At 42.3% G+C, this 12,477-nt stretch overlaps 1 protein-coding gene across 1 annotated transcript in view; it reads left to right on the forward strand.

The window, feature by feature from the left end:
- Window positions 1-12,072, forward strand: part of fam174c (family with sequence similarity 174 member C) — a 55,844-nt gene extending 43,772 nt beyond the window's left edge. Inside the window, exon 3 of the mRNA XM_039767126.1 lies at window positions 11,869-12,072. Within this exon, the coding sequence (XP_039623060.1) occupies window positions 11,869-11,962 (94 nt within the window). The 3' untranslated portion in view covers window positions 11,963-12,072. The remainder of the gene's footprint in view (window positions 1-11,868) is intronic.
- Window positions 12,073-12,477: the final 405 nt, after the last annotated feature.

The following is a 12,477-nucleotide window of genomic DNA, read 5'->3' on the forward strand; positions in this document are numbered from 1 at the left end:
AGGGTGCCAGCCCACCCCAGACTTAATAATAATAATAATAATTATTATTATTCATTACATTTATATAGTGCTTTTCTCAGTGCTCAAAGCACTATCCACACAGCGAACCGGGAAGCGAACCCACAATCTTCCACAGTCTCCTTACTGCAAAGCAGCAGCATTGGAGGAGGAGAGAAGGAGAAGACTCACTATTACAATAAAAAAAAATATCTTGAAAACAGAGATGCCCTGTAGTGGGCTGGCACTCTGCCCGGGGTTTGTTTCCTGCCTTGCACCCTGTGTTGGCTGGGATTGGCTCCAGCAGACCCCCCATGACCCTGTATTTAGGATATAGCGGGCTGGATAATGGATGGGAAGAGAGACAAGACATGACTTTCTCAGAGAGACACTTTCACGTCCTGCGAGATGAGACTTTGTACCAAGAGATTTAACCACACCCAAGGCCAGAAATAAAAGACAAAGAGTAGATGACAAAGTAGAATATCGTAAAAAATTCAAAAACGTTGGTGCGATAGACATGCAGAGCAGGTTAGAGATACTGGAAGTATGAAAATTCAAAAGTCTCAAAAAAATGATAGTAAAGATCGCATTAGCGCAAACAAGTATAAATTATTACTTGGGGAAATAACGAAACAGCAAAAAGAGATCGAATATAGTGTTCGGCTTTAAACTTTAAGTTGGTGACTTGTAGATCGTCTAATTTGTGTTGCCATCAGGTAAAGGTAATGATTCTTTCCAATGAAGAGGCGTATCCGTGAAAAGTAAAAGATTTGTTGTTTGGTGAAAGTGAAATCCTGCAAGAGAAAATTTCAAGCTCCGCGAGGCAAAAGAGATTTGGAAAAGTCCTGCGCACATAACCACGCACACGGTTCAATCATCTCCCATTTGAGTGAATGCTATTGTCAGACACAGTTCGTGTAGAGAGAAAGAAACGAGATTCACTCAGGGGCAGTTATATGTTGTGTTGTCACGATGGCATTCCAAACATGGAATCAAAATTCAATGCGATACTGACGAAAAGGTAAAAGCGAAAAGAGATCAAATATATGGACACAGGTGATATGACAGAAGTATTTAGTTATTGTTCGCCTTTAAACTTTAAGCCTGAGACTTGTAGATCGTCTAATTCGTGTTGCCATCAGGGAGACGTAGCGTTTCTTCCCAATGAAGAGGCGTATCCGCGAGAATTAAAAGTTTTGTTGTTTGGTGAAAGTGAAATCCACAAACGCGAGCGACAGGGACGGGAAGTTGCTGGCACGCAGCGTAGGCAGGGGGGTTGGTGAGCGAAGTGAGTGGGATTGAAGCCCCCTAGTATTATCTAAAAACACCGAAGCAGCAAACTTTGTGAAAACCAACACTTGTGTCATTCTCAAAACTTTTGGCCACGTCTGTATCTTCAGAAATGAATGTACCAGATTTGCACCATCGGAATATTTTAATTGGATGTCCAGAGTACTTCAACCAAAACAATATTACTGTTGGACTTACATGTGTTCATTTCAAAGATGAAACAAGAAGTATGACATGGACGGTTATAAAGGCAGCCCTTCTTGATATTTGGTTGCACGGCCATTGGCAGCGACCACGACCTCCAAACGTTTTTCTTTTGTTGCCATCTATGAGCTTTGCTCCCCTGTCACTTAGAATTTTCTCTTATTTCGCTGAAGCTCTTGAATGTTTGCAGGATTCCCTTTCCCAGATTTTCAGGACTCATTGCAGGCCACCTTAGAACGGCCCATTTTTTTTTTTTTTTGCCTTTTCAGCCACTCTTGTGTGCTTTTGGATGTGTGTTTTGGGTCTTTATGCTGCTGGAGAGCCCATAATCTCCGACCCAAACCTAATTTTCTGATACTGAGTGGCACATTTCACTCTAAAAATCCTGTGGTAATCCTCTGATCTGATTCCTGTGATACGGTCAAGGCCTCCAGTAGGACATTAGATAGATAGATAGATAGATAGATACTTTATTAATTCACATACTCCAGTAGCAGCATACTGATAAAGAAAAATATTAAATTAAAGAGTGATAACAATGCAGGTATAACAGACAGACAATAACTTTATATAATGTTAACGTTTACCCCCCGGGTGGAATTGAAGAGTCACATAGTGTGGGGTCTTCTCAGTCTGTCAGTGGAGCAGGATGGTGACAAAAGTCCGTCACTGAAGCTGCTCCTCTGTCTGGAGATGATCCTGTTCAGTGGATTCTCCATGATTGACAGGAGTCTGCTCAGTGCCCGTCGCTCTGCCATGGATGTCAAACTGTCCAGCTCCGTGCCTACAATAGAGCCTGCCTTCCTCACCAGTTTGTCCAGGCGTGAGGCATCCCTCTTCTTTATGCTGCCTCCCCAGCACACCACCGCGTAGCAGAGGGCGCTCGCCACAACCATCTGATAGAACATCTGCAGCATCTTATTGCAGATGTTGAAGGACGCCAGCCTTCTAAGGAAGTATAGTCGGCTCTGTCCACTCTTGCACAGAGCATCAGTGTTGGCAGTCCAGCCCAGTTTAAAATCCAGCTGCACTTCCAGTTATTTAAAGGTCTGCACCCTCTGCACAGTCACTTCTGATGATCACGGGGTCCATGAGGGGCCTGGTCCTCCTAAAATCCACCACCAGTTCCTTGGTTTTGCTGGTGTTCAGGTGTAAGTGGTTTGAGTCGCACCATTTAACAAAGTCCTTGATTAGGTTCCTATACTCCTCCTCCTGCCCACTCCTGATGCAGCCCACCATAGCAGTGTCATCAGCGTACTTTTGCACGTGTCAGGACTCTGAGTTGTATTGGAAGTCTGATGTATGCTGGCTGAACAGGACCGGTGAAAGTCCAGTCCGCTGCGGCGCTCCTGTGCTACTGACCACAATGTCAGACCTGCAGTTCTTGAGACCCACATATTGAGGTCTGTCTGTAAGATAGTTCACGATCCACCGATGCCACCAGGTATGAATCTACTCCCATCTCTGTCAGCTTGTTCCTAAGGAGCAGAGGTTGGATGGTGTTGAAGGCGCTAGAGAAGTCCAGGAACATAATTCTTACAGCACCACTGCCTCTGTCCAGGTGGGAGAGGGATCGGTGTAGCATGTAGATGATGGCATCCTCCACTGCCACCTTCTCCTGGTATGCAAACTGCAGAGGGTTGAGGGCATGATGGACCTGTGGCATCAGGTGGTGAAGCAGCAGCTGCTCCATGGTCTTCATCACATGTGACTCAGGGCAACAGGCCGGAAGTCATTCAGCTCACCAGGACGTGATACCTTTGGGACTGGTATGATGTAAGATGTTTTCCAAAGCCTCCACCACGCTTAGCTGTAGGTGGGATGTTGTATTTTTCTTCCCTTATTAGCTTAATTTTGCTGCCTATGAACAAATTGCTAGTGTGCAGTGCCAACAAGCTGTAGTTTGGGTTCTTCTGTCCACAGAACGTTTTCCCAGAAGGATTGTGGTTTGTCCAGGTACACTCTGGCAAAGATCCGTTCTCCCTTTTCATGTCTTCAGCAGTGGCCTTTGCCGATAAAGCCCCTCTTGGTTTATAGTTGCGCACCATAGAGTGCGTGTCGAACCTGTGACTCCAGATTGTCATAGCTCAGCCTTTTAGGTCTTTAGATTATTTTATGTTTTGTGTTATTCTACAGTTTGCACCAACCATCGGCGATTTCTCTTATCCATTTTTCTCGTTCCTCCACGACTTTGGAGGTTTTTGACAGTTCTGTGCTTAGCAAACGTCTTAATAACGATGTGCACCGTTGAAACAAGGACATTGCAGATGGCCTGTACCCAGGGCCACCTTAACAGCACTGGGGTCCCTACCTACACAACCCCTCAGCAAGTCACAACATACATAGATTAGCATTGGGCCCCTGGACAACTGCCCAGCGTGCCCACGTGTTAAGACGGCCCTGCTTATACCCCTTAGCAGCCTTGCGTTTGATGATGATAGATGTTCTCAGAGAGCTCCTTGGTCTTCACTGTTGTGAAAAAGGAAGAGGGAATAACATGAGGATTTTTAAAGCACCGAAGTCATCGTTCATTGGCTAATTCAAATCATGTGGGCACTTACATTTTATTGCAGGTCAGTCTAATTATTTAATTTTTTCCAGATACAATATAATACAATACAATTTATTTTTGTGTAGCCCAAAATCACACAAGAAGTGCCGCAATGGGCCTCTTGACAGCCCCCCAGCCTTGACTCTCTAAGAAGACAAGAAATAAACCATTGTAGGGATAAAATGGAAGAAACCTCGGGAAAGAGAGACCCCTCTCCAGGTAGGGTGGACGTGCAGTGGGTGTCAAAAAAAGGGGGTCAATACAATGCAATGCACAGAACAGAACATGTCATCCTCAATACAATAGTACAATAGAAATATTACAAGTACAGAACAGAATTCAACAGTAGATGATATCCCATAATATGATTTGGATTTGTTCTGAGTCCTGGAGACCTCGGCCATCAAGCTGCCTCCCCCTATTGGCCATTCCACAGCTGACACGGTGCTGGGCCAGCCAATCCGATGACAGGACCCCTCTACCCCACGATTCCTGCGATCCTCTTTCAGATGAGTCGATGTAATAATTTATTTCTTTTTTGGTCACATTGATGTAAAACGTGCTAATACCAGCGCCATGGCAATCTTTCAGTTCTTCTAGTTTCTTTTTTTTCCTCTCATTTATTATATTTGTTGTTTCATCCTTTGCAGTTCTGTACCAAACATGAGTGTCCATAGACCACAGCTGTTTCACTCCATTCATTTCTCTCCAGGAGGTTCATGTGACTCTGGTGACTCTTCCTATGAAGTCAGTTGACGGATTGGGCGAGCATGGGGGTCATGAGGTCCCTGTGGCGCAGAATGGAGGCAGACCCTCTGCGTTTTTCCCAGTTGATTCAGGGGTCCATCAGGGGTCTGTTCTGCTCCTATTCTGTTCAATGCTTGCATGGACTGGGTGTTGTGCAAGGTCGGGGGGTCCAGCGACTGGGGGGGGCATCTGTTGGTGAAGAAAGATTCAATGATCTTGACTTTGTTGACGATGTTGAGATCATTTTGGAAGTCAATAAAGCTCTGATCGGGGCTCTTGAGAGACTGAGTGAGGGGTCTCAGCGTCTGGGCTTGTGAGGGTCCTGATAGAAAGCAAAGAGCCAGGCCTTTAATGACCTCTTGGGCACGGCCATCAGCAGGGGGTCTATCTGCGGAGAGAGTGTCGACCTCGTCATTGAGAGGTTTACTGACCTCGACAGTGACATTCATGTGAGTCTGGCGAGTCTTCCTATGAAGTTAGTAGACGGATTGGGAGAGCATGGGGGGGTCATGAGGTCACTGGAAAGGGGTGTGTGGCAGAAAAGGACGAAGGTCCAAGTCTTTATGTCCAAGTCTTTGATGATGTCATCAGTGACTTTGCTCTGGCAAAGGCAAGAAAGAAAATATTTTAGCTTAATATAATTCCATAATCCTTATACCATGTTTCAAGATATTAGATAATAAACCTTTGTACATTGTGCCTTTTAAAAGAACTTTTGTTTTCTTTTTACCAGAGTTTGCATTTTTAAGTTTATTATCAATAAAAATTATTTTAAGTTAAGCATTTATTATTTCACTATCTATATACTTCTTAATTGTATTTCAGTTTAAACCTCTAGGTATCAGAAAATCATATTTGGCACTTACATAGAATATCTGGACTTATAAAAGGCCCCATGTCTCAAATAGCTTAGGCAACCAGAAAACTCCAAACAAAAGACAAAACTTTAAAGACTTCAACGTCGCACTGCTGAGCTCTCATGTCCTTGGGCTTAAATAGCCAGAGGGGAGTGTCAGGGTGGTGATGTAAGGTTGGCCCCGCCTTCTGGAGCCCCACCCACAAAACTCCAGGGACATAGGAGAACACAACATTAATGGCTAGAACCCCAATAGCTACAGATCTAATGATTTCAGAAAATATAGTCAAAGAAACTTTACTTGATAGAGATTGGGAGAGCATGGGGGGTCATGAGGTCACTGTAAAGGGATGTGTGGTGCTCCTGACATCTCTGCAAAAGGACCAAGGTCCAAGTCCTTAGAGTCCTGGTGCTCCCTGGTTGTGAGACATGGCTGCTATCCAGTGACCTGAGATGAAGACTGGACTCCTTCACGTGTGTCTCTTCGGAGAATCCTTGGGTCCCGCTGATTTGACTTTGTGTTGCTCATGGAGTCCCCAATGAATCACATGAGCTGCATTGTGAGGGAGCGTCAGTTACAGCACTACGCCATGTCGCCATTACCCGAGGGTGATCCTCATTGTTGAGCGGCTGGACCAGGCCTAGGGGACGCCCCTGTAACACCTGCCTGTGTCAGATAGTCATTTCCTGGGTGTGGGACTGGACTGTATGTCTGCCTGGGGGTTGCCAACTGGGATCCTAAGCTGTTTCATCATGTGGTGGGTGCAACCCGCTGTACCAGTGCAGGCTGCCCAACCTGACCTGACCTGACCTGCTATTCTACATGTTGCCTTTAAATTTCATGGGTGCCAATAATGCCGTCCAGGACTGTAAGTTTAATTAGGATGACGTTTAGTAAGACAGTGTGGTGACACAGAGCTGTCTTTCCTGCCTCACGGCACCGTGTGAGTTTTACGTTTTCTCCGTGCCTTTACAGATTAATTGGTCACAGAATGCTCTCTTTGGTTTTCTTATTTCCATTTTCTCAGTAAGAGCGACTTGTCCCTCATCAGAAATGTGATATTTGGTTTGCTACGTTTCAGTCATCAATTTTCAACCAATCACGCGTTCAGAGGTTACGGAGACTTTTGTTAAAATTGCAATGTAGTCTAATCAGTTTGGTTCAGATTTTATTGCTATTTCAAAAAACAAAGTGCATGGAAACTCCCCAAGGGCTCTTTCTGCTACGCTGCCACTCGCCGTGATTCTCACTCTGTAGGCTACGATAACAGCATGGAATGTAATTAGTGAAAAGTAGGCGTCATTTAGGAAAAAAATACAGTAATCCCTCCTTGATCGCGGGTTGCGTTCCAGACCCCCCCGCGATAGGTGAAAATCAAGTAGAAACCATATGTTTCTATGGTTATTTTTATATATTTTAAGCCCTTATAAACTCTCCCACACTGTTTATAAATATTCCCCGCAGAGTTATACAGTATAATCCCTTTGTATTCTCTTAGACATTAGGTAAGATTCATTGAAATTATGTATATAAACACACTGTTTATATACAGTAAAACCTAAATATTATTTTAAAGATATCGAAGGCTCCAATATCGCATATGTTACAGCCATTACGATAGACAGGCCACCAGCAATAAATACGTACAATGCAAGAAAAATAGTATACAGTAAATGTGTGTACAGTGACACTAAACGTACGTACATGTACTAAGTACTGTAAGTAGAAAATTAATTATGGTTACTCACCAACAATGACACGACGACTTGTCCGATAACGAGTTTAGTTTTACTGCACAACAAAGGAGAGCGTTACAGCCCTTAAAGGAGCCTCTTCAGGCGATTGTGAAGCACCGCCGTTGTTCTTCTTCAATCCAAATCCCTAAAGCAGATTCCATCCAGACTACCGTCTTATTACATCCACTTGTTTTGCACCCTGGTTAAAAGGACACTGCGGCCGTAGATCTTATATTCCTTTCCTACTTTTTAAATAAAAAGAATCGTAGCCTTCAACAAATCCAAAACATTTACGTTTTCGGCAATCGTAACATCTTCCTTTGGCGCTTGGGCACGGCCCCTGAAGCAGTAGCAGATCGTTTTGGAGCCATAATGAAGGGCTTGACTATGCACAAAGATAAACACAAATGAGCACAACTCTTTACACAGCGAAACACGTTGATGCTGAATGAGTGAGACGAGACTTCCTGGTTAACACCGCATTCAGCAGGCAGGAACTTAACTGCGTGCTCTGATTGGTTAGCTTCTCAGTCATCCGCCAATAGCGTCCCTTGTATGAAATCAACTGGGCAAACCAACTGAGGAAGCACGTACAGGAAGTAAAAAGACATATTGTCTGCAGAACCCGCGAAGCAGCGAGAAATCCGTGTTATATATTTAGTTATGCTTTCATATAAAATCCGCGAAACCGCGAAAGTCAAAGCGCGATATAACAAGGGATTACTGTAGTCTTAATTTGGGCATAAATCTGTCTGTCATTACAGGACATAACCACAGAAAAAAGAAAACAGAATTACAAAAGTAGAATAATGAGCAGAACTGAGTGGGGGGGCTGCCATTATACCACCTATGGTGGACAAAGAGAGCAAGAAATGTATCCTTACCCCGAAAGAACAAAGGAAACTGAATCTCTGATCAAATGGATGATTCCCAGTTTACTTCTGTTGTCACAAATCTGCCTCCGAAATGTAAAAGACCCGATTTCTTAAACTGAAGCCTTAGCTTCTTCAAAGTGGGCGAATTCCGTACGTTTTAAGTCTTTTATTGCTTTGCGCCCCCCCAACGATCACTATCATCTATGGGGGAGGAGCGAAACCTTTAGATTCGTCAAAAACTTTTTTTTTTTCAGATCTCGACTTTTTTAGGGTCCCCTGATACCGAAAGCATCGATAACGTGATGACGGGTGTGTGTGTCTGAGGGGACGGTCTGGAGCTAAAACGGCAGGTCGGAAAAACACCAAACTCGAAAAACTCAAGCCTGTTATGAGATGACGATGTGCTGATGAGTTTCTGAGCCAAAGGGTGCAAGTGAAAGAGGCGCTCGAGAGCAGGGGTCCCCAACTCCGGTCCTGGAGGGCCCACAGTGGCTGCAGGTTTTCATTCTAACCCTATTCTTAATCAGTGACCTGTTTTTGCTGCTAATGAACTTCTTTTGAATTCATTCTACTTGACTTGCTCTTGAAGACTCAGACCCCTCAATTGTTTATTCTTCCTTAATTAGCTGCCAAACAATAAGGAGATACAAAATGAGCCAAAACAGGACCAGCAAAACATAACCAACATTGTCCATCATACCATATCTGACAATAAAGAAACAGGAAGGTCTCAGGAATGTCGATCTGCTCAGCTCCCCTAAACATTTTAACAGAAAAGAGAAAATCAACAATTCTGGAAATGTCTGCCATTGCACAGTGAGAGCAGCAACAAGCCACAGAACTAAAGAACGGGCTTAATTAACAATGAGACTCGATGCCTGATGGAGTAACTGGTTGGAGTGAAATTGGTTGGAGTTTGAGGTGCTGACTTAGTTGGTCTTCTGTTCGCTCCCTCACTTCACATTTCATTTCTGTTTAAGGAAAAGGATGAAGCAATTCAGAGGAACGAGGAAGAAATTCAGGGGATCAAACCTTAAGAAAACAAGTCAATTAAAATGAATTCACAAGAAGTTAATTAGCAACAAAAACAGGAAACTAATTAAGAAAAAGGGTTATTAGAACGGAAATTTACAGCCACTGTGCTCCTCCAGGACCGGAGTTGGGGAACCCTGGTCTAAAGGAACCCTCAAATAGCAGAATTCTTCAATTCTTCTTGTCAATTGCTATCGTAATGACCCATTTTATGATCAGAAAGATCAGCATCCGAGTGGTAAATAATTACTGAAATGTTAGAGAAGAGTTCGGGTCACTGGGTTCTTAGGGGCAAAGCCTACTGATGCTCATATTTGAAATGTTTTTTTTTTTAATCTTTTCACAATGAGACCCCAGTACTGATTAGCTCCATTATAAAACACAACAGTGGGACGGATATTTTTTAAAGATATGTAAAATATGCTTCATTTTAGGATGGAATTCGACGGGGCAAATTAGTTTTAGAATATTAAATCAACCTGGACAAGAGCAGGCCATTCAGCTCAACAAAGCTCACCAGTCCAATCCACTTAAATCTTCTAAAATAACATCAAGTCGATTTCTGAAGTCCCTAAAATCCTAACGTCCCCCACACTACTTGGTCGCTTATTCCAAGTGTCTGTGGTTTTCTAAGTGAAGAAAAACTTCCTAATGTTTGTGTGAAATTTACCCTTCACAAGTTTCCAACTGTGTCCCCGTGTTCTTGATGAACTCATTTTAAAGTCACCGTCTCGATCCACTGGACTGATTCACTTCATAATGTTAAACACTTCAGTCAGGTCTCCTCTTAATCTCCTGTAAAGGCTCAACTCTTTTAATCTTTCCTCATAACTCATCCCCTGTAGCCCTGAATCAGCCGAGTTGCTCTTCTCTGGACCTTCTCTTGTGCTGTTATGTCCTTTTGTAGGCTGGACACCCAAACTGCACCCAGGACTCCAGATGAGACCTCACCAGTGTGTTATAAAGCTGAGCAGAACCTCCTGTGACTTGTACTGCCCATGTCAAGGCGCTATATAACCTGACATTCTGTTAGCCTTCTTAATGGCTTCTGAACACTGTCTGGAAGTCAATAGCTGAGAGTCTACTATGACTCCTAAATCCTTCTCCTAAGGTGGACTCTTGATGTTCAGACTGCCCATTGTGTATTCAAACCTAATATTTTTACTTCCTATGTGTAATTCTTTACATTTACTGACAAATAAACTTCATGTTCCACAAATCTGCTGTCCAAGTCCTTCTGTGATGATATAATGGATTATCTGCTAATTCACCAATCTTGGTATCATCTGCAAACTTACATCTTGTTACTTATATTCCTATCCAAATCTATCTATCTATCTATCTATCTATCTATCTATCTATCTATTATATAGTGCCTTTCCTATCTATCTATCTATCTATCTATTATATAGTGCCTTTTCTATCTATCTATCTATCTATTATATAGTGCCTTTTCTATCTATCTATCTATCTATCTATCTATTATATAGTGCCTTTCCTATCTATCTATCTATCTATCTATCTATCTATCTATCTATCTATCTATCTATTATATAGTGCCTCTCCTATCTATCTATCTATTATATAGTGCCTTTCCTATCTATCTATATCTATCTTCACTTCAATCCGGTTTGTGTGTGCAAGAAACACGCAGAATGAAAAATCTGGTCAGCCTTGATGAAGCTGAGCTCTGCACAGTTCCTACCCGACAAGAGTCCTGTATGGTCCTGAAGATTATTTCTGCCAAAATGAAATGCAATCCAATGTGTCATTTTACGTTGAAATACAATAAATATGCAAGTGGGAGTCTTGATTTTGCCAATGTTTTATCGTGTCATTAAAGGCTTACCAACCAAAAGATATAAAAGTGAAATTCAAGTGTCCCACTTGCACATCTGTTGCATTTCAACGTAGCTGACACGTTGGATTGCATTTAATTCTGGAACGAATGATCTTTCGTAGTCCCGAACCTTCAGACTGGGCGCTACTGTCTGTACGGCTGCACTCACTCGGGCCACAAGATGGCACTGCAGCACCAAGATTGGACCCAAGCAGAGCCACTAAAGAAAATTCTATTAGATTACAATTGTCCCCAAGGTGAAATAAAATATTTTACTGTGGATAACCAATAAATAAATAAATGGTGACAGTAATTAATAAATCAATTAGGAAACAAGACTGAGTTTTAGCTCTCAGTAAGACAAATGACATATGTTACAAAAATAAATCAAAGTGGAAAATAAAATAAAAAATATAAAAACAATTCAAATTCAACAAATACGCAATAAAGTTAAAGAGGATGAAGAAAAATTACAGTATATTAAATAAAGAGATTCCGTTCGTTTTTCATCAATTAAACTATATAATAACTGCTGGCGCCCTGTGATGTGTTTCTGCCGTAAATCCGACGCCAGCTGTGATTGGCTCCACCCTCTCGCTACCCTGGTTTGGATTACGCGGTTAGAAAATGACGTGACATCTAATAACAGCTTGTATCTAATATCTTCCACCTCATTTTATTTTGATCATTTTAGAATGTTACTAATTTCTCGTTTTTTTTTTTTTTGGTTTCACAGGCACTTGAATGTCAATTTTAGTGATAATTCGGTCCGCTGCCCGGCGGCTCTGCTCAAGATAAGGCGGATTTGGAAAGCAAAAGGACGGAACTGAGACAAGAATATCGAATTTTTATAATCCAATGTCGTGTCTGTTAGTGGCAAGCGTGTTCTGAGGCGCCGCTGCCAGCTGATTTGCATATTCAGGTAAGAATTTCACTGTACGTGTGACAATAAATAAACGATTCGTTTTATTTTTGTTTCCATTACCGCCGCCAGGATTTAATTCAGGGGGGTGCACATGGGCGCCGGCAGGGGGGTGCAAGTAGGTGCACGTGCAATTCCTGCAACAACCTGCAGTATTGAAAGATCTTTTAGCACATTACGGCGCGTCAAAACTTGGAACCGATCTACAATGAGTGACGATAGATTAAGTGGATTATGTATGCTTAGTGTACACAAAAAAAGAATAAATAATTGTCCAAAATTTATCGACAAAGTTGTAGACAAGTTTGGACAACAAAAAAGAAGGCTTGAAATGCTCTTTTAGAAACAAAGTGAATGATTGTTTATGTATAGTTGTAAAATGTAAACGTCTAATTGTAATTTAAAAATTTAAAATAAAAACTA

This window comes from Polypterus senegalus, chromosome 10 (genome assembly GCF_016835505.1).
Source record: "Polypterus senegalus isolate Bchr_013 chromosome 10, ASM1683550v1, whole genome shotgun sequence".
Classification (NCBI taxonomy): Eukaryota; Metazoa; Chordata; class Cladistia; order Polypteriformes; family Polypteridae; genus Polypterus; species Polypterus senegalus.